Source organism: Chiloscyllium punctatum, chromosome 7 (assembly GCF_047496795.1).
Source record: "Chiloscyllium punctatum isolate Juve2018m chromosome 7, sChiPun1.3, whole genome shotgun sequence".
NCBI classification, from domain to species: Eukaryota; Metazoa; Chordata; class Chondrichthyes; order Orectolobiformes; family Hemiscylliidae; genus Chiloscyllium; species Chiloscyllium punctatum.
The window spans coordinates 122,766,661-122,790,055 of record NC_092745.1 but is presented as its reverse complement, the minus strand read 5'-3'; the positions used below and the strand labels follow the sequence as shown (position 1 = coordinate 122,790,055).

Below are 23,395 nucleotides of genomic sequence, written 5' to 3'. Positions count from 1 at the left end.
CGATAGTGCGTGTCCTAATAGCTTGACAGCCTTGAGTTTGATTCCAAATTTCTCAAAGTGCGTGATTGAAGTTGCCTCCTGTTCATGTCTGCAACATCCTGCAACCTTGCAGCTCCTTGATAACTCTGTACTCTTCCAATTCTGGCATCCGAGGAGCAGGAGAATCGACATTTTGAGCATAATTCCTTCATTAGGAATGAGGCTTGTGGGTCGGGGCTGAGAGATAAATGGGAGGGGAGTGGGTTTGTGGGGGCGGGTAGTTGGGAAAGCGATAAGTAGATGAAGATGAGGGAGCAGGTGATAGGTCAGAGGGGACAATGATGGACGGGCCCGGAGGGTGGTGCTGAGTTGGAGGCTTGGAACTGGGATAATGTGGGGTGAGGGGAAATGAGGAAGCTGTTGAAATCCACATTCCCAATTCCTCTGCCTCTGCTGCATTTGTTTTCAGGATGACCAATTCCACCTTAAAGTCCCAGATGACTGCCTCCTTCCATGATTGCAACTTCCCTTCCCACGTGGTTGACGATGCCCTCCAGCGTATCTCCTCCACTTTATGCACCACTGTGCATGAACCCCACCCCTCCTAACGCAACAAGGACAAAACTCCCTGGTCATCACCTTCCACCCCAACAACCTCTGCATACATCGCATCATCCTCCACCACTTCCGCTCCCTCCAAATGGACCCCACCACCAAGGATATATTTCCCTCCCCACCCCTATCAGCGTTCTGAAAAGACCATTCCCTCCGCGACTCCCTCATCAGGTCCACACCCCCCACCAGCCAGCACCCCACTCCTGACACCTTTCCCTGCCACTACAGGAAGTGCAAAACCTGTGCCCACACCACTCCCCTCTGCTCCATCCAAGGCCCCAAAGGAGACCAGAATTGCACACAATATTCCAACAATGGCCTAACCAATGACCTGTACAGCCGCAACATGACCTCCCAACTCCTGTGCTCAATACTCTGACCAATAAAAGAAAGCATACCAAACACCTTCTTCATTATGCTATCTACCTGCGACTCCGTTTTCAAGGAGCTATGAACCTGCACTCCAAAGTCTCTTTGTTCAGCAACACTCCCTTGGACCTTACCACTAAGCATTTAAGTCCAGCTAAGATTTGCTTTCCCAAAATGCAGCACCTCGCATTTATCTGAAATAAACTCCATCTGCCACTTCTCAGCCCATTGGCCCATTTGGTCAAGATCCTCTTGTAATCTGAGGTAACCCTCTTCGCTGTCTACTACACCTCCAGTTTTGGTGTCATCTGCAAACTTACTAACTGTACCTCTTATGCTCACATCCAAATCATTTATGTAAATGACAAAAAGTAGAGGATCCAGCACCGATCCTTGTGGCACTCCACTGGTCACAGGCCTCCAGTCTGAAAAACAACCCTCCACCACCACCCTCTGTCTTCTATCTTTGAGCCAGTTCTGTATCCAAATGGCTAGTTCTCCCTGTATTCCATGAGATCCAACCTTGCTAATCAGTCTCCCATGGGGAACCTTGTCGAACGCCTCACTGAAGTCCATATAGATCACATCTACCACTCTGCCCTCATCAATCTTCTTTGTTACTTCTTCAAAAAACTCAATCAAGTTTGTGAGATATGATTTCCCACGCATAAAGCCACGTTGACTATCCCTAATCAGTCCTTGCCTTTCCAAAGACATGTACATCCTGTCCCTCAGGATTCCCTCCAGCAACTTGCCCACCAACGAGGTCAGGCTCACTGGTCTATAGTTCCCTGGCTTGTCCTGACCACCCTTCTTAAACAGTGGTACCATGTTAACCAACCTCCAGTCTTCCGGCACCTCACCTCTACCAATTCATCAACTGCATCCGTTGCACCTGGTGTGGTCTCCTCTACATCGGGGAGACAGGACGCCTTCTTTTGGATCATTTCAGAGAATATTTCTGGGACACTTGCACTCACCAACCTCACCGCCCTGTGGCCGAACACTTCAGCTTCCCCTCACATTACGTCAAAGATATGCAGTTCTGGGCCTCGTCCACTGCCAAACCATTGCCACCTGACACCTGGAGGAGGAATGCCTCATATTCCGCCTTGAGACCCTGCAACGACATGGGATAAATGTGGATTTCAACAGCTTCCTCATTTCCCCTCCCCCCACATTATCCCAGTCCCAAGCCTCCAACTTGTCACTGCCCTCCGGACCCATCCATTACTGTCCCGTCTGACCTATCACCTTCTCCTTCACCTTTATCCACCTATCACTTTCCCAGCTACTTCCCGCCTCCCTCCCATTTATCTCTCAGCCTCAACCCACAAGCCCTGATGAAGGGCTTATGCCCAAAACGTTGATTCTCCTGCTCCTCGTATGTTGCCTGACCTGCTGTGGTTTTCCAGTGCCTCACACTCAACCCTTCTAACTGTACAGGCTGTTCTGCTCTAATGCAACAGCTGCGTTCCTCTTCAACACCACACTAAATGCTAAAGAAAATTGTGCTTTGGGAAACTTCTATAGAAAATCGGGCTGTAGAAGATCACTAATAGAAAGTCGCTATGCCCGTTCAGAAAGTTCATGTGATCTAAACAATGTCCACAATTTGTCAATTGCGTTCCAGCCAAGTCGTGCTGACGGAACGCGTGTTACAACAGAATGACCGTTCTGTACCTATCGCATGGTGAAAAGCCTGGGATTCCCTCTGTGTACTTAGCACATGGGCTGCAGCTCTTCACAAAGGCAGCTCACCACTGCATCCTCAAGCATTGTCAGGGATTGGGAATAATCCCTGGCCTTCCCATTGATACTCGCATCCTGTGAATGGAGCAATATCTGTCTTATGCATGTCTTGATGTCAAATGCTGTTTGCTACCTCTTTGTAAAGCTTAACAACATTTTATTGTGGTCAAGGTGTTATATGAATGCAGGTTGTTGAATGAGATGACATGCCAATACTGGAGATTGGAGGGTTATCTGACCTCCTGTCTATTCAACCATAATGGTTTGATGAAAAGGAAATGTCTCTTTCCAGTCCTATCCATTCTGGTGAGGGGCTAGTCTGAGGAGGTATAAAGCTCCCTTTATATTGCTGTGCTAAGTGTTTGCAGTTCAGGTGTTATCTAGCAACCTGAGGTGTAAAGCTGCCTGTATACTGGCTCAGAGTCAGTTTCTGATGCCCTGATGTGGGGAGAGGTATTGATTAAAAAAATGTTAGAACTCTGGACAATAACCTGATTAGGATGCTTCATCTAGCTGTTATTTGCAACATCCCATGCTGTCAATCTCTTGGTGGTAATTTGACTCTGAGAGGAATTTGCTGCAATACGATTTTGCCCCTTGTCAGATCTGGCTGGGTATCTGTGTTGTGATGTTAATTGTTCTGTTTTCTTTTTGCACCTCAGGTGTGCACATCCCGATTTTGGTTTAACTATCGCCATGTTGCCAATACACTGTCAATTTATAGGAGTGTCAAGAGACTGGGAATCCCAGACAGGTAAGGAATTTCATGCGCTGCTTGCCTTAGTGAAGCCTGGATGTAAATTTGCTCGCTGAGCTGGAAGGTTTGTTTTCAGACGTTTTGTTACCATACTAGGTAACATCATCAGTGAGCCTCTGGTGAAACAATGGTATTATGGCCTGTTTTCTGTTTATATGTTTGGGTTTCCTTGGGTTGGTGATGTCATTTCCCATTATTTCTCTGTGAGAAACAGAACAGGAAATGACATCACCAGCATTCGAAATGACAACAAGCAAAACTAATGTCATCTACAAATTACCTTGCAAGAACTGTAAAAGCACTACATTGGACAAACAGACAGAAAACTAGCCACCAGGATGCATGAACATCAACTAGCCACAAAAAGACTTGACCCTCTGTCACTAGTATCTTTTCATACATATGAGGATGGACACCACTTCGACTGGGACAACACATCAATCCGAGGATAAGCGAAACAGAGACACATACGGGAATTCCTAGAAGGTTGGCATTCTAACCGCAACTCTATCAACCATCACATTGACTTGGATCCCATTTATCACCCCCGGAGAGAAAGAACAGGAAATGGCATCACCAACCCAAGGAAACCTAAACACAAATAGAAAGCGGGCCATGCTACCAGTGCTTCATCCGGAGGCTCCCTGATAATGTTACCCAGTATGGTGACGAAACGTCTGAAAATGAACTTTCCAGCTCAGCAAGCAAATCTACATCTACTACTTCATTGATTGCAACGCCGTTTTGGGACATCCAGAAGTGCCTAAAGGCACTATATTAGTGCAAATTCATTCTTTCCTCCGAATCCAAGCAAGTCTGATTAGTAAACAGAAACAATAAACAGAAAACACGATAAACAGCAATAGTGGGTAGCGCAGTGTATTTACAGCTCTGTCTAGTTTCTCTCTTTATCACATCTTCTACAGAGCTTCACTGAGTTTGGAGAAGATTTGTAGCTCAGGTTGAGGTTCTGGATGTAGGTTTGCTGTTTGTGGGCTGCCATGATGCCAAGAGTCTGAGTAGCCTAGACCTCTTGGCATCATTGTAGCCCGTAAACCCACCAACACTAAAACAGCAGCTAATGACCTTGAAGGACCCTATACAGACAACAAGCAAAACTAATGTTATCTACAAAATACCTTGCAAGAACTGTAAAAGCACTACATTGGACAAACAGGCAGAAAACTAACCACCAGGATACATGAACATCAACTAGCCACAAAAAGACATGACCCTCTATCACTAGTTTCCTTTCATACAGATGAGGAAGGGCACCACTTCGACTGGGATAACACATAAATTGTAGGATAAGTCAAACAGAGACACATGAGAATTCCTAGAAGCATGACATTCCAAGTGGAACTCTATCAACATTGACTTGTATCCCATTTCTCATCCCCTGAGAAAAAGAACAGGAAATAACATCACCAGAGGAAATGACATCACCAACCCAAGGAAACCTAAACACTAAATAGAAAGTGGGCTATGCCACCAGTGCTTCATCTGGAGGCTCATCGATGATGTGGCCTAGTATGGTGATGAAACGTCTGAAAACGAACCATCCAGCTCAGCGAGCAAACCTACATCCAGAACCTCAACCTGAGCTACAAATCTCCTCAAAACTCATCAATGAAGTAGGTTTGAAGCCTGTCCACTGCTGTAATATATGAAGCAAGGCTCCTGGTTTGCACATAACAAGCTCAGAAAACCAGCACTGAGATATCCAAGCAGATAATCTGTTTCTGTCATTTTGGTTGAGGGATGTATAATAAGCAGGGAACCAAGGAGAAGACCTCTCTGAAACTGTACCATGGGATTTTTAATGTCTCTAAAAGAGTCATAGAGCTGTACAACACGGAAAAAGATTGGTCCAACTTGTCCATGTTTACCAGATATCCTTAATTAATCTAGTCTCTTTTGTCAGCATTTGGCCCATATCCCTCTCAACCCTTCCTATTCATGTACCCACCCAGACGCTCTTTAAATCTAATTGTACCAGCCTCTGGCAGCTCATTCCATGCATGCACCACCCTTTCTGTGAAAACGTTGCCCCTTGGGTCCCTTTTAAGCCTTTCCCCTCTCACCTTAAACCCATGTCCTGTAGTTCTGGATTCTCCTGCCCTGGGGAAAAGACCTTGGGTGTTCTCCCTATCCATAATTTTATAAATGTCTATAAGGTCACCCCTCAGTCTCTGATGCTCCAGGGAAAATAACCCCAGCCTATTCAGCATCTTCCTAGAGCTCACACCCTCCAACCCTGGCACCATCCTTCTAAATGTTTTCTGGGATAGATGGATTCAGTTTAACATGTTCTCTGAAAGATGCAGTACTAATTTACTGACCTAAACTTTGAGCTCAAGTCACAATGAACTGGGTGTTTGAACATGTGCTGCAATAATGAGCTAGTGTGAACTGGAATCCTTGTAGGTGCACTACTTGTACTCCAGTATTTCTTTACTTTTCCAATTTTTAAAAATTTCCTAAGAAGTTGATCTTAGTACCTAAGATGGCGCTATAATGCAGCGACAGTATAATTTTCACTGTACTCATTTCAGTCCACATGGCGGTAAAACTAATTCATTCATTCATTGATCTCTTGTGAGATGCTTAAGGCATGAAATAAATCTAACTTCTTTCAACATTTTTTTTTAACCAAGTCAGCTTTAATCCTGTCTTCTCCCTTTTGAGTTCCTCTCCATCTCTTCCCTGAAGGATTTGGTTCATGTGGGGGCTACAGTCTCTCTCAAAATGACCATTGCTTCATGTGCGTGCCTTGATAGAAACTGTAAGCATACCCTTCAATTCTCGTCTTAATATTGTTCCTGCATGTTCACTCAATGCCAGAAACATAGTAAACAGGAGCAGGAGTAGCTTATTCAGCCCTTCGAGCCTGTCCCACCATTCGTAGCTGATCGTCTAACTCAGTGCCCATATCCCTGCTTTCTCCTCACACTCTTTGATTCCTTTAGCTCTGAGAGCTATGCCTAAATCCTTCTTGAAAACATTTAAAGTTTTGGCCTTGTCTTTCTGTTGCAGAGAATTCCAAAGGCCCACCATTCTCTGGGTGAAGACATTTCTCCTCATCTCAGTCCTACTCTAACCCTGTGACCCCCCCAGGTTTTGGACTTGCTGGTCATCGGGAACATTCTTCGGGAGCATTTTCCTGTTTATTCCTATTAGAATTTTATAGGTTTCTGAGATCCCCTTGATTCTTCTCAACTTCCGTCATCCTTTGATCCCTTCAGCCCTGAGAACTGTGTCTAACTCCCCTTTGAAAACATTGTGTTTCACCTCAACCATTTTCTGTGGCAGACAATTCTCCAGTGACACAGAAAAATCTATCTCTCAGATGTTTCTGTTGTATATAGTGACTGTAAATGAGTCCAAATTGCTGTAAATTGATCCCAGGAACTGACGGTAACTATTTTTTTCTCAATCTCCCAGTCACATTGTGCTGATGCTTGCTGATGACATGGCGTGTAACCCACGAAACCCCAAGCCTGCCACTATCTTCAGTCACAAGAACATGGAGCTGAATGTCTATGGGGACAATGTTGAAGTTGACTACCGCGGCTACGAGGTCAGGGAGCTCTTTGCTGGAGTGAAAATTTCCACACTTTTTTGAGCTTTATTGAGCAACTGTTTCATTTATGGAACTTGGTGGGATGGATACTGTCCTTTGGGAGCTGGGTTGGAATCTGAACACCTGTTTGGGCCTCTGTATAAAATACATTTGGGGAATTCACTCCATTCCTTTCAGTTAGGCTTCCTCTGCTCAGGGCTGATCACCAGATGAACATCTTTTGTCAATAACCCCCATCACAGCAGCACCCTGGTCTCTCAAATTGTGAATATGATAAATCATGGTCTACTTTACTGCTGATATCACAGAATCCCTTCAGTGTGGAAACAGGCCATTCGGTCCATCGAGTATACACTGACCCTCTGAATGGCATACCACCCAGACCCAGTACTTATCCTATCCCTGTAAACCACCCTAACATGCACAACCATGGGCAATTTAGCATAGTCAATCCACCTAATGTGCACATCCACGAGCACCATGGACAATTTAGCATGACCAATTCACCTAATGTGCACATCCATGAACGCCATGGGCAATTTAGCATAGTCAATCCACCTAATGTGCACATCCAAGAGCGCCGTGGACTATTTAGCATAGTTAATCTACCTAATGTGCACATCCACGAGCACCATGGACAATTTAGCATGACCAATTCACCTAATGTGCACATCTATGAACGCCATGGGCAATTTAGCATAGTTAATCCACCTAATGTGCACATCCTTGAGCCATGGGCGATTTAACATGGTCAGTCTACCTAATGTGCACATCCATGAGCACCATGGACAATTTAGCATGACCAATTCACCTTACTTGCACGTCTTTGGACTGTGGGAGGAAACTTGAGCACCCAGAAGAAACCCATACAAACACAGGTATAATGTCTAAGTGAAGTTTGCATAGTCACCCAAAACTGAAATTGAATTTGGGTCCCGGGCACCGTGGGGCAGCAGTGCTAACCACTGAGCAACCGTGCCACCCCATGTTGGTTTGAAGGAGGGATATGGGCCAGGACTCTGGGATAACTGGGTTTCAGTTATTTCTGCTTTCTTCTCAGGTCACTGTTGAAAACTTCTTACGGGTGCTGACAGGACGGCTCCCTCCCAGCACTCCCCGATCCAAGCGCCTGCTTTCAGATGACAGGAGTAACGTTCTCATCTACATGACGGGTAGGAATGAAGGTTAAGGGGGTGGGTGGAGGGCTTTCTAAACATTGGACCGGCAAGAAAGAAAGCAGAGTTCATGAAGCAGAGTTCAACATCTGCAGAATTCTGAAACCACTTTACAACTGCTGAAGTACTTTTGAAGTGTGTAGGAAACATGTTGCCAATTTGCACTTAGGAAGCTACCACATTCAGCAATCTGATAATGGCCTTACAGTCTCACTCGGTGGTTCAGATTTAGGAAAAAACATTTTGGCAGGGTCCCAGGAATGACCTACCTCTTGTTTTCAAACCACGCTATGGGATTTTTTTACAGCTACGTTAAAGAGCCATCTTCACGTAAAGCCAGCAGCTTTGAAAACGGACCACTTCATAGTTCTGCACCAGAGTTGCTGACTTTGAGTTTTGCATTCAAATCCCTGGAATGGGACTTGATATTGCAGCATTCTAACGCAGTTGAGGATGTGACCAACTGAGCCGACACTGTCCAGAAGTGATTCGTTCTGTCCACAGTGCATTCAGTGCTTTTTCCCTCTCTGTACTAACAAGCCATAGTTATGCTCAGCTTTTTATTCATTCAAGGAATGTGAGCATCAACGGCGCCCATCCCTATTGGTTCTTGAAAAGGGGTGAGCTGCTTTCTTGAGCTGCTGTGGCCCATGTGGAATAGGTGCTTTTGGAGATTGAGTTCCAGGACTTTGATCCAGTGACACTGAAGTAATAGTGGTATTTTTCCAAGTCTGGAAGATGAGTGGCCTGGAGGGTAACCTGCAGCTGATGGTGTTCCCAAGTATCTGCTGTCTGTCCTTCTAGCGAGCAGTGGTCGTGGGTTTGGAAGAAGCCTTGGTGAGTTCCTGCAGTTCATTTTGTAGATGGTACGTGCCACTGTCAGTGAGTGTTGGTGATGGAGGGAGTGAGTACTTGACTAGGATGTTGGTTGTGGGTGCTAATGCCATCGAATATCAAGAGCGATAGTTAGATCGCCTCTTGTTGGAGATGGTCATTGCTTGACGTTGTGTGAATGTGAATGCTGTGTGTCACTGATCAGCCCAGGACTTGCTGCATTGTGACATTGACTGCTTCAGTAGCTGAGGAGTTGCAAAGGGTGTTGAATATTGTGTCATCGTGAGCAATCACTCCACCCATGACCTTATGATAGACGGAAGCCCATTTACGCAATAGCTGAAAATGGGTGGCCTAGCCGTTACACTGAGGAACTCTTGCAGAGATGTCCTGGGGCTGAAAAGACTGACCTCCAATAACCACGACCACCTTTCTTTCTGCTCAGCATGACTCCAATCATTGGAGAGTTTTCCCCTTGATACCCATCGACATCAGTTTTTGCTCGGATCCTTGATAGCTTCTATAACCTACCATTTTTAGAATCATAGAATCCCTACAGCATGGAAGCAAGCCATTCAGCCCACACCAGCTCTCTGAAGAGCAGGCCCCTAGGCTCAGTCGATATCTGGTCCCTGTAATTCTGCATTTCCCATGGCCAATCCACTTCAACTGTATATCTTTGTGACTGTGGGAGGAAACCGGAGCACCCAGAGGAGACCCATGCAGATACTGGGAGAATGTGCAAAATTGAACTTGGGTCCCTGGAGCTGTGAGGCAGCAGCGCTAACCACTGAGCCAGCATGCCACCCTTTTGAGTCATTCTTGGCTATTTATAATCGAGGAATTTTCTGTCATTGCACAGGGGTATGGTATTGCATAGACCAAACCATGCCTCTTTAAAGACTCACCTTCCCCCATGTGAAGAGGTAGGTGCTGAGTGTGGAGGGCACCAAGATAGTCCACAGTGTAAGAATGCTGAACACGTGTCTGGACTCTGACTGTTACAAACATTTTGGAGCTTCCATTTAAGATGGAGAAAGTGAGGACTGCAGTTGCCTACCTCCAGTGGCTTTTGAATACAAATTCAAGGCTGACTTCATTGCAATAGTGAGGGAGTATTGCACTGTCAAAGACCCTGCCTTTTGGATAAGATGTTAAACCCTCTCTTACTTTGAAGGTCCAAGCTAAAGATCCCAAGGTGCTGCTTGGAGTGGAGGTTCCCCTCTGTTTCTTGGCCAAGAATGGTCCCTAAAACCTAAAACAGAATATCTAGTCATTATCTGATTGTTATTTGTGTGTGCTTGCTATGTGTAGATTAAATGTTGAGTTTCCTTTATTACCAACAGTGACTATACCCAAAAAGTGCTCCATTGGCTGTAAAACCTCAGGGCTCCGTGGTATTTTGAAAGGCGCTACATAAATTTGATGTCTTTCATGGTATGGCCGTATAATAACACACTGGCCCACTTAATACAGTCTTGTTGGGCTGCGATTGATAGTTAAGCACTTCTGATTGCAGATTTTTTAAGAATCCTGGAGGAATTGTTTTACTATGAACTGATGAAAATATGAAATAAAAGATAATTGTTGCCAGATCTTAGATGATGCATGTAATGAGCAAACATGATCATCTTTCTGAATGCTAACACCACTGTGAAGATGGTGCCATAATGGTAAAGAGGCTGGACCAGTAATGCAGAGGCCCAGACTAATGTTTTGAGGGCATGGGTTCAAATCCCACCCTTGCAGCTGGTGGAATTTAAATTAGTTTTTAATTTAAAAAATCTAAAATTTAGAGCTGGTCATGTAAGCAAGAAATTATCATCGTTTATCATAAAAATCCATCTGGTTAGCTAACATCCTTCAACAATGGAAATCTGTCATGTTGTCAGGGTTTGAGCTGTAGGGAGAGGCTGAATAGACTGGGGCTGTTTTCCCTGGAGCGTTAGAGGCTGAGGGGTGACCTTGTAGTGGTTTATAAAATCATGAGGGGCATGGATAAGATAAGTAGACAAAGTCTTTTCTCTGGGATGGGGGCAGAGTCCCGAATAAGAGGGCATAGGTTCAGGGTGAGAGGGGAAAGACATAAAAGGGACCAAAGGGGCAACTTTTTCATGCAGAGGATGGTGCCTATTTGGAATGAGCTGCTAGAGGAAGTTGAGGACACTGATGCAATTACAACATTGAACTGGGAATGCAGCAAAAAGGATGGATAACTTAGGACATCTTCTGACTTCCAATATCTCTAATCATAAGAAAGTTAGCATTAAGGCACTTTACCTGAATGCTCGTAGCATTCGTAACAAAGCAGATGAACTAATGGCACAGATCATCGTGAATGATTATAATGTGGTAGGCATCACAGAGACATGGTTACAGGGGGCTCAGGACTGGCAGTTAAACATCCAAGGATTTTCAACTTATCGAAAAGACAGGGAGGTGGGCAGAGGGGGCAGGGTTGCCTTGTTAGTTAAGAACAAAATTATATCTATGGCACTGAATAACATAGCTTCGGATGATGTGGAGTCTGTGTGGGTGAAATTGAGGAACCACAAAGGCAAAAAAAACCATAATGGGAGTTATGTACAGACCTCCGAACAGTGGTCAGGACCAGTGGTGTAACATGTACCGGGAAATAGAGAAGGCATGTCAGAAAGGCAAGGTCACAGTGATCATGGGAGACTTCAATATGCAGGTGGACTGGGTAAATAATGCTGCCAGTGGATCCAAAGAAAGGGAATTCATGGAATGCTTACAGGATGGCTTTTTGGGACAGCTTGCCATGGAGCCCACAAGGGAGCAGGCTATTTTGGACCTAGTGCTATGTAATGAACCAGACTTTATAAAAAATCTTAAAGTAAGGGAACACTTAGGAAGCAGCGATCATAATATGTTAGAGTTCAGTCTGCAGTTTGAAAGAGAGAAGGCAAAATCGGATGTAATGGTGTTACAGTTAAAGAAAGGTAATTATGAGGGCATGAGAGAGGAACTGACGAAAATAGACTGGAAGCAGAGCCTAGTGGGGAAGACAGTAGAGCAAAAATGGCAGGAGTTTGTGCGTAAAATTGAGGACACTGTACAGAGGTTCATCCCCAAGAAAAGAAAGATTATCCGGGGAGGGATTAGACATCCATGGCTGACAAAGGAAGTCAGGAAATCTATCAAAGAAAAAGAGAGATCCTATAAAGTGGCCAAGAGCACTGGGAAATCAGAAGATTGGGAAGGCTACAAAAACAAACAAAGGATAACGAAGAGAGAAATAAAGAAGGAGAGGATCAAATATGAAGGTAGGCTAGCCAGTAATATTAGAAATGATAGTAAAAGTTTCTTTCAATACATAAGAAACAAACGGCTGGCAAAAAGTAGACATTGGGCCACTTCAAACTGATGCTGGAAGGCTAGTGATGGGAGATAAGGAAATGACAGGAGAACTTAATAAGTACTTTGCATCAGTCTTCACAGTGGAAGACATGAGTAATATCCCAACAATTAAAGGGAGTCAGGGGGCTGAGTTGAGTATGGTTGCCATTACAAAAGAGCAAATGCTAGAAAAGCTAAAAGGTCTTAAAATTGATAAATCTCCTGGCCCTGATGGGCTACATCCTAGAGTTCTGAGGGAGGTGGCTGAGGAAATCGCGGAGGCGTTAGTTGAGATCTTTCAAAAGTCACTGGAGTCAGGGAAAGTCCCGGATGATTGAAAGATCGCTGTTGTAACCCCCTTGTTCAAGAAAGGATCAAGACAAAAGATGGAAAATTATAGGCCAGTTAGCCTAACCTCTGTTGTTGGTAAAATTCTAGAATCCATCATTAAGGATGAGGTTTCTAAATTCTTGGAAGAGCAGAGTCGGATTAAAACAAGTCAACATGAATTTAGTAACAGGAGGTCGTGTGTGACAAACCTGTTGGAATTCTTTGAAGAGGTGACAAATAGGTTACACCAGGGAAACCCAGTAGGTGTGGTCTACCTCGACTTCCAAAAGGCCTTTGATAAGATGCAACATGGGAGGCTGCTAAGCAAGGTGAGGGCCCATGGTGTTCGAGGTGAGTTACTGGTATGGATTGAGGATTGGCTGTCTGACAGAAGGCAGAGAATTGGGATAAAAGGTTCTTTTTCGGAATGGCAGCCGGTGACAAGCGGTGTCCCGCAGGGTTCAGTGTTGAGGCCGCAGCTGTTCACATTACATATTAATGATCTGGATGAAGAGACTGGGGGCATTCTAACGAAGTTTGCCGATGATACAAAGTTATGTGGACAGGTAGGTAGTACTGAGGAAGTGGGGAGGCTGCCGAAGGATCTAGACAGTTTGGGAGAGTGGTCCAGGAAATGGCTGATGGAATTCAATGTGAGCAAATGCGAGGTCTTGCACTTTGAAAAAAAGAATACAAGCATGGACTATTTTCTAAACGGTGAGAAAATTCATAAAGCCAAAGTACAGAGGGATCTGGGAGTGCTAGTTGAGGATTCTCTAAAGGTAAACATGCAGGTTGAGTCCGTGATTAAGAAAGCGAATGCAATGTTGTCAATTATCTCAAGAGGGTTGGAATACAAAAGCACCGTTGTGCTACTGAGACTTTATAAAGCTCTGGTTAGGCCCCATTTGGAGTACTGTGTCCAGTTTTGGTCCCCACACCTCAGGAAGGACATACTGGCACTGGACCGTGTCCAGCGGAGAATCACATGGATGATCCCTGGAATGGTAGGTCTAACATATGAGGAACGGCTGAGGATCCTGGGATTGTATTCATTGGAGTTTAGAAGATTAAGGGGAGATCTAATAGAAACTTACAAGATAATAGATGGCTTGGAGAGAGTGGACGCTAGGAAATTGTTTCTGTTAGGCAAGGAGACTAGGACCCGTAGACACAGCCTTAGAATTAGAGGGGGTAAATTCGGAACAGAAATGCGGAGACGTTTCTTCAGCCAGAGAGTGGTGGGCCTGTGGAATTCATTGCCGCAGAGTGCAGTGGAGGCCGGGACGCTAAATGTCTTCAAGGCAGGGATTGATAAATTCTTGATGTCACAAGGAATTAAGGGCTACGGGGAGAATGCGGGCAAGTGGAGTTGAAATACCCATCAGCCGTGATTGAATGGCGGAGTGGACTCGATGGGCCGAATGACCTTACTTCCGTTCCTGTGTCTTATGGTCTTATGGTCTAATATTTAAAAGGCATCTGGGCAGGTATATGTCAGGAAGGGTTTGAAGGAATATGAGCCAAGTGCTGGTAAGTGGGACTAGATTAGGTTAGGGTGTTTGATTGGCATTGATGAATTAGACTGAAGGGCCTGTTTCCATGCTATACATCTCTATGACTTTGTGTCTCCCTGGTTTGACCTAAATGTGACCCCAAGCCCATAGCAACTTGGTTGATTTTTAACTCCCCTTGATGGATGGAGAACATGCTGGTCTTGTCAGCTGTGGCCACTTCCCATAAATACCTAAAATCAAACCAAGAATTGTGGATGCAGGAGATCTGAAGCAAACAAAAATCAAAATTGCTATGGGCCACCCAGCAGGTCTGACAGCATTCGTAGAGAGAAAGCAGAGTTAATGTTGCAGGTCCTGTCCAGAGTTCTGAAGACGGGTCCCAGGACTCAAAATGTTAACTCTGTTTTTTTTTCTGCAGAGATCCTGCCAGACCTGCTGGGCTGCTCATGGCAATCTCTTTGTTTGTTTATTCTTGGGAATGCCTTCCCATTAAATTTTCAATGTCATCATTTTAAAAAAAACACAATTCTTTCATGCGATGGGGACACTGCCAGTATTTGTTGCCGGTCCCCAGTGTGAGTACCACAGGTCATTTCAGAGGGCTGTCAACCGCATTGCTGTGTGTCTGAAGTCACATGTCAGCCAGGCTGGGTTGGGATTGGGTAGATCTCCTTTCCTCAAGGATAGGAGTGAAGCAGGTGAGTTTTTTATGACGGTTTGCGATCGTGACGGTCACCATCATTGAGACTAGCTTTAAATTCCAGACTTATGAATTGAATCAAAGTTTCACCAGCTGCCCTGGTAAGACCTGCACCTTTTGATTTGTAATTCATTCACAGGATGAGGTTTTCACTGGCTAGGCCAGTATTTATTGCCCATCCCTAACTGTCGGAAGTCACACAACACCAGGTTATAGTCCAACAGGTTTATTTGAAATCACAGGTTTTTGGAGTGCTGCTCCTTCATCAGGTAAACATTAGAACACAGAACATTACAGCACAGTACAGGCCCTTCAGCCCTCGATGTTGCACCGACCTGTGAAACCAATCTGAAGCCCATCTGGCCTGCACTATTCCATTCTTGTCCATATGCCTATCCAATGACCATTTAAATGCCCTTAAAGTTGGTGAGTTTACTACTTTTGCAAGCAGTGTCTTCCACATCCCTACTATTCTCTGAGTATAGAAACTACCTCTGATATTTGTCCAATATCTGTCACCCCTCAATTTAAAGCTATGTCCCCTTATGCTAGCTATCGCCATGTGAGGAAAAAAAGGATCTCACTGTCCACCGTCTCTAACCCTCTGATTATCTTATTTGTCCCAATTAAGTCACCTCTCAACCTTCCTCTCTCTAACGAAAACAGTCTCAAGTCCCTCGGCCTTTCCTCGTAAGATCTTCCCTCCATACCAGGTAACATCCTGATAAATCTCCTCTGCACCCTTTCCAAAGCTTCGACATCCTTCTTATAATGCGGTGACCAGAACTGTACACCATACTCCCTAGTGCGGCAGCACCAGAGTTTTGTACAGCTGCAGCATGACCTCAGGGTTCCAAAACTCAATCCCTTTACCAATAAAAGCTAGCCCACTGTATGCCTTCTTAACAACTTTATCAACTAAGGCAACTTTCAAGGATCTGTGAGGCACTCAGATCTCTCTGCTCATCTACACTATCAAGAGTCTTACCATTAGCTCAGTACTCTGCATTCCTGTTACTCCTTCCAAAGTGAACCACCTCACGTCTTTCCGCATTAAACTCCATCTGCCACCTCTCATCCCAACTCTGCAACTTATTTATGTCTCTCTGTAACCTACAAAATTCTTCGTCACTATCCACAACTCTCCCGACCTTAGTGTCATCCACAAATTTACTAACCCATCCTTCTATGCCCTCATCCAGGTCATTTATAAAAATGACGAACAACAGTGGACCTAAAATGAATCCTTGCGGTACACCACTCCTAACTGAACTCCAGGATAAATATTTCCCATCAACCACCGCTTTCTGTCTTCTTTCAGCAAGCCAATTTCTGATCCAAACTGCTAAATCACCCTCAAACCCATGCCTCTGTATTTTGTGCAATAGCCTACTGTGGGGAACCTTATCAAATGCGTTATTGAAATCTATGTACAGCATATCAACTGCTTTACCCTCATCCATCTGTTTTGTCACCATCTCAAAGAGCTCAATAAAGTTTATGAGGCATGGCCTACCCTTCACAAAACCATAGTTGACTATCCCAAATCAACGTATTCCTCTCTAAATAGTTATAAATCCTATCTGTTATAACTCTTTCTAACACTTTACCCACAACCAAAGTAAGGCTCACAGGTCTATAATTACCAGGGTTAGCTCTACTTCCCTTCTTGGTAAAAACAATGATTGCAGATGCTGGAAACCAGATTCTGGATTAGTGGTGCTGGAAGAGCACAGCAGTTCAGGCAGCAACCAAGTAGCTTCGAAATCGACGTTTCGGGCAAAAGCCCTTCATCAGGAATAAAGGCAGTGAGCCTGAAGTGTGGAGAGATAAGCTGGAGGAGGGTGGGGGTGGGGAGAAAGTAGCATTGAGTACAATGGGTGAGTGGGGGAGGGGATGAAGGTGATAGGTCAGGGAGGAGAGGGTGGAGTGGATAGGTGGATAAGAAGATAGGAAATGACCTGGGAGTTGCAGTGGGAGAGGGACTCACCCATTGTACTCCACGCCTCAGGCCCATGGCCCCCACTTATGACGAAGGGCCCCTGCCCGAAACGTCGATTTCGAAGCTACTTGGATGCTGCCTGAACTGTGTTCCAGACCCTAACCCCTGGATTATTCCGGCCTATCCCACACTCTCAGACACTGTTCCAGACACTAAGGGAACAACATTTGCTATCCTTCAGTCTTCTGGCACTGTTCCTGTAGATAATGACGTAATTAAGATCAAAGCCAAAGGCTCTGCAATCTCCTCCCTGCTTTCAAGAGAATCCTAGGATAAATCACGTTTGGCTCAGGGGACTAACCTATTTTCACACTTTCTAGAATTGCTAACACCTGCTCCTTGTGAACTTCAATCCCATCTAGTCTCGTAGTCTGTACCTCCGTATTCTCGCTGGCCACATTATCTTTTTCTATTGTGAATACTGACAAAAAATATTCATTTAGTGCTTCCCCTGTCTCCTCCAACCCATGCACAACTTCCCAGTACTATCCTTCATTGGCCCTAATCTTAATCTAGTCGTTCTTTTATTCCTGATAAACCATTAGAATGCCTTGGGGGTTTCCTTGATCCTATTCGCCAATGACTTCTCATGTCCCATGCTGGCTGTTCTTAGCTCTCTCTTTAGGTCTTTCCTGGCTAACTTTTAAAGACCAGTTACAACATTGCTGTGGGTCTGGACTCACATGTAGGCCATACAAGTTAACGATGACAGTTTCCTTTCTGAAAGGACATTTCTGACAATTGGCGATGGTTTGTTAGTCATCATTAGACTTAATTCCAGATTTTTTTTTACTGAATATCATCCACTGTGTATAGAATGATCTGCCAGAAGATGTGGTGGAGACTGGTACAGTTACAACATTTAAAAGGCATCTGGATGGGTATATTAAAAGGAAGGGTTTGGAGGGATATTGGCCGGGTGCTGGCAGGTGGGACTAGATTGGGTTGGGATATCTGGTCGGCATGAACAGGTTGGACTGAAGGGTCTGTTTCTGTGCTATACATTTCTATGACTCTATGTACCTTAGCAGGATTTGAACCCAGGTTCCCAAAAGCATTTTCTGAGTCTCAGGATTAACAGACCAGCGACAGTGTCACTAGGCCATTGCCTCCCCTCATGTCTTGAGGGTGGATTATCAATCCAGTGACATTGCCACTATGCCACCATCTTCTTATAATCAGAAAAAACATGAACAAGTCGACCAATGGTCGTGTAATGTCTCATCTGGACACACCATGATGGGTGCTGCAATTTGATTTTCCTAACGTTAGATTTGTTCTCAGTTTTCTGACTTAAACGCAAGGGGCCTGTCTGCAGGTGCATCATATCATTTGGTTGCCTATGATTTTTTTTTCATTAAATTAAAGGACACGGAGGCAATGGTTTCCTGAAATTCCAGGATTCTGAGGAAATTACAAATATTGAACTTGGTGATGCCTTCGAGCAGATGTGGCAAAAGCGAAGGTAAAGGATTGAGTACACTGCTGTCTTAGTTCACTATTTCAGGCAGGAGTGATTCACAGTCGAACAGTCCTAGAGGTAATGGTGCTTGCAGGTAGAGCTCCTGGAGCGAGTGCAGGCACATAGCCCATTATTCTGTGCCTTCATCAGTTGATTTAGCAGAAAGCTATTAATTGTCTCTCACATCTGTTCATGTAGATGCTGCTGTCTGCTGTGAGATCTTCTGCATACTGTGCACTCTTTCTCCCGGCAAAAAGCAATTAGAACCTACGGTTTAAAAGGAACATCGTTTCATCCACAAGACCCCAAGGAATAGAGGCAGGAGTAGGCCACTTGGCTCCTTGAGCCTGCTCCGCTATTCAGTTCAATCATTCAGGGTGATCGACATTCATCATATTCACTTTCCTGCCTTTTCCCTGTGACTGTTGATTCTTCAACTAATCAAGAGTCTGTCTATCTCAGCCTTAAGTATGATGGGGGTGCTGGTGTTGGACTTGGGTAGACAAGGTCAGAAGTCACATGACACCAGGTTATAGTCCAACAGGTTTATTTGAGATCACAAACTTTTGGAGCACTACTCCTTCATCAGGTTACCTTGGGTCAGCGCTCTGAAAGCTTGTGATTTCAAATACACCTGTTGGACTATAACCTGGTGTTGTGACTTCTGACTTAGCCTTAAAAATACACAGGAACTCTGCTCCCACAGCTTTCTGTGGCAACGAGTTCCAAAGACTCTCAACCATCTGAAAGAAGAAATTCCTCCTCATTTCAGTCTTAAACTGGCCCCTTTATTCTGAGACTGTTCCCTCTGGTCCTAGGCACTCCCATGAGGGGAAACATCCTCCCAGAATTTCCCCTGCCAAGACCCTTAAGAATCCTGTTTCTTTCAAATGAGATCACCTTGTTTGAATGTGTACTGTTAGTAAATTTGTGAAGAATAATAATTGTTCAGCACAGTTATTGTTGTTTTATTACTAAGTTAAATATCTACATTTTTGTATGACAATAGAACCTGGTGGCACCGATTGCTAAGTCTTAACAAAAGACCAAATTTATAACTTTTCTTAATTTCGCAATCTAAAGGAGCCAAAACTTGTGCAGGAAAACCTGAACGTTATTTTAACATTCTATCTGGTACCCCTAATTGCTGTACAAAGTGTCAGCTTGGAATTTATGCTCAAATCCACAACTTCTGGGCCAGATGTTGGAGTTGAAATGGATGATTAAAGATGTTCAATGAAACCCAGATTTATGTTCCTGTCCTTGTTTCTTCTGCACTGATTAGCTGTACGCAGAGTGAAACCCCATGGTGGTGACTGACCCTTTTAAAATTGTGAAATTTCTCCACTAAATCAAATAACTTACTGCATGATTTTTTTGTTTCCCTCCAATCTGTGATCAATTAATGAATTGGAATTTTGAACTTAAAGAAAAAACTGGTGAAAATTGACAGTGGCACTTAGATACAGCGCTAGTTCCTGATTGGGCAAGTGCTTTGGGAGAGCTCACAGCTTCAAGTGTCTGCTTCCCATCCATTTAGGTTAAAGACAAAGGTGGGCTTCAGGCTGTGATTTCTCAACCTCTACAACCTGCGAACGCGACTTTCTGCTGCAAGTGTCTGATCCGGGGCATTAGCTTCTTAGAAAATACTTGTAGTTCAGACACCAAAGAAAACCGAAGTTACTCTGGCTAAATTCAGCCTGAATGTGTGTACAGTAGATCAGCTTGGCTCTATTACATTATTACCACTGAGTCAGAAATTTGCATGTTCATCTTATGCAGAAACCTGAGCGCCTAATGCAGACTGACACTTCAATGCAGCATGAAATTAAAGCCTGCATTTATGTAGTGCCTTTCGTGACCTCCGAACTTCCCAAAGCATGTTACTTTTGCAAAATAGCCATTGTAATATAGGAAAACAGTCACAGCAATTTCCCACAGATTGCAGTTTGACAGTGACCCGATATCTATTTCATTGTAGTTTATCCAGGGATTGTATGATCCATCTGAGAAGAGCAGGTGGGGCATAGTTTTGATGTGTCATCCAAAGGTTGCCGGGCAGCCCTCCCTCAGTATTGCTGTGGGCTGCCAATCTGGACTTTTCTGCTCAGGCCTCTGGAGTGTGACTTGAATCTCTGCCCTTGTGACTCAAACTAAAGAGCTAGCATCGAAGTTCCCGAATGTCCCGCCCAATCTGAGGTTCTCTGAGCAGAAGGAGCATCACTGCAGGAGATGAATGAAGCCCCCTCAGTCAGCAAGATTACTGCACTCATTTTTAAGAGAACTTAATTCACAGGGTGTGGGCACCGCTGGCCAGGCAGCATTTATTGCCCGTCCCTAATTGCCCAGAGGGCAGTTGAGAGTCTAACATGTTGCTGTAGGGCTGGAGACACATGTAGACCAGACCAGGTCAGGTTGACAGTTTCAGGTCTGGTCATTAATAACGAGCTGAGGCTTTCCTGACAATTGACAATAGACTCTGAATTCCAGATTTTTATTGAATTCACATTCCAACATCTCTCATGGCAGGATTCACAGGTTAACAGTCCAGCGATAACGCTATTAGGCTGTTGCCTCCCTAAGCACCTGAAATGTAAGTGGCTGAATGTCCTGGTGTATAAACAGGAGCGTGGCGACGGAGATTACTGTGAACCCAAGGTTTAAGATTAGATTCCCCACAGTGTGGAAACAGGCCCTTTGGCCTAACAAGTCCACACTGACCCTCCGAAGAGTAACCCACCCAGACCCATTTCCCTCTGACTAATGCATCTAACGCTATGGGCAATTTAGCATGGCCAATTCACCTGAACTGCACATCTTTGGACTGTGGGAGGAAACCGGAGCACCCGGAGGAAACCCACGCAGACACGGGGAGAATGTGCAAACTCCACACAGTCAGTCGCCTGAGTCGGGAATTGAACCCGGGTCTCTGGCGCTGTAAGGCAGCAGTGCTAACCACTGTGCCGCCCACCAGAGTACCTCTGGTGTTAAGCTCTTTGGATATCTTGAGGTTTTGGCTATATAAATGCAGCTTCTTTCATCACTGCTGGCAATTTGCTTTCCTGCTTTGATGGTCTCTGAGGAAGGGGAGACTGCGGGGACCTGTTTGCTCCGAATGAAAGGAAACTGATGAGTGTTTGCTTTCTCCAGGTACCATGAATTGCTTTTCATCATCGACACTTGCCAGGGGGCCTCCATGTATGAGAGATTTTACTCTCCAAACATTCTGGCTCTGGCCAGCAGTCAGATTGGGGAAGACTCGCTCTCAGTAAGTTTCCAGCTCTGTTCAGTATATGCTTTTAATGATCAACTGTGTAGAAACAGGGCCATTGAAAAAATGTGGACCTGACCAGAGATAAGGCGGAGACTCCTGCTTCCTGACATCGTAGAATCTGATAGCGCAGGGAAAGAGGCTGTTCAGCCCCTTACCTTTGCGGTGGCTCTCGAAAGAGCGGTCCTGCTTCATCCCACACCTCCTCATTTTGTCCATAACTTTGTGAATTTGTCGTCTTCAGCTGCCTGTCCAACTCCTGTTAATAGAAGCAGCTTGCAACACCTCAAGTAACCCTGAGTGAAAACATGTCTCTTTATCTTCCCTCAAGATTTCTCATCGGCGATTATAAATCTCTGCATTCTGGTTGTTCACCCACTCAGCGGAAGAGAATGTCTTCCAGGATTTGCTCTCTCAAAACCTCTCATCTCAGCAGCATCTGTTCAATCGCTTCTTATCTTTCTCTGTTCCAAGCAGAGCAGCCTTAACTATTCAGACCTCCCCTCATAACCTGAAGCCCTTTGTCATAAAGTCATAGTGTCATACAGCAGGATACAGACCCTTCGTTCCAACCAGTCCATGCCGAACATAATCCCAAACTAAACTAGTCCCACCTGCTTGCTCCTGGCCATATCCCTCCAAATCTTTCCTATTCATGTACTTTTAAGTGTTATAACTGTGCCCACATCCATTACTCTTTCTCAGGCCTTTACAACTTAACGAGATCTCCTCGAGGCCCCTCACCCCGTCCTGGCTTGGAACTTTATTGCAGTTCCTTCGCTGTTGCTAGGTTAAAATCCTGGAATTCTCTTCCTTCCAAACAGCACTGAGGGTGTCTTGGGGCAAGGACTACAGTGGTTCAAGAAGACAGTTTCTCCGGGGAAGTTGGGGATGGGCAATAAATGCTGGCTAATTGAAGGAAAATGTTTGAATAAACCAAAATACCGCGGATGTCGGAAGTCTGAAACAGAGAATCTCAGCAGGACTGATAGCATCCGTGAAGAGTGTTTTGAGTCCAATATGAACCACTTTCTTGAGTTCTGAAAGAGAGTGGTACTGAATATGAAATGTTAACTTAGTTTCTCTCTCTCCATGAATGCCGCCACATCTTTTGAGATTCTTCAGCATCACTCTGTTTGTTAAAGGAAGATGTTATAGTTAGCAGAGACTGGTTAGTTCATGAGGGCTGTAGCCTGAGGTGAGACGAATTTTTAGGTATGTCACAGGGCTTTCATCTTGATACAAATCTCAGTTTTCTCAATGATCTATTAACACTTTATCACCTTTGTTTTAGCATCAGCCAGATCTCGCTATTGGGGTCCACCTGATGGACAGATACACTTATTATCTCCTGGAGTTTTTAGAAGATATTCACCCAGCGAGTCAGAATAACATGAACGACCTGGTGAGTAGCCTTGATGCAGGGGTATTCTCATGGATTATTCCTATAAAGGAGTTAGCTCTGTTCAGTATATGCTTAATGATCAACTGTGTAGAAACAGGGCCATTGAAAAAATGTGGACCTGACCAGAGATGTGGCTGAGTCAGTTGCACTGTTGTCTCTGAGTCAGAATGTTGCAGGGACCAAGGTCCGGTGCAGAAGCTTGTCTCTGTAATCCAGCCGACGCTTGGATACAGTGCTGAGAGGGCTGGAGGCCCCACCTTTGGGTTGAGATGTCAAGTTAAGGA

General features: G+C 44.7%; 1 protein-coding gene across 1 annotated transcript in view; it reads left to right on the top strand.

The window, feature by feature from the left end:
- Window positions 1-23,395, top strand: part of pigk (phosphatidylinositol glycan anchor biosynthesis, class K) — a 123,693-nt gene that overhangs the window by 5,769 nt on the left and 94,529 nt on the right. The window contains exons 3-8 of the mRNA XM_072574755.1: window positions 3,378-3,469; window positions 6,917-7,052; window positions 8,116-8,227; window positions 18,342-18,438; window positions 21,586-21,703; window positions 23,001-23,111. Of these exons, the coding sequence (XP_072430856.1) occupies window positions 3,378-3,469; window positions 6,917-7,052; window positions 8,116-8,227; window positions 18,342-18,438; window positions 21,586-21,703; window positions 23,001-23,111 (666 nt within the window). The remainder of the gene's footprint in view (window positions 1-3,377; window positions 3,470-6,916; window positions 7,053-8,115; window positions 8,228-18,341; window positions 18,439-21,585; window positions 21,704-23,000; window positions 23,112-23,395) is intronic.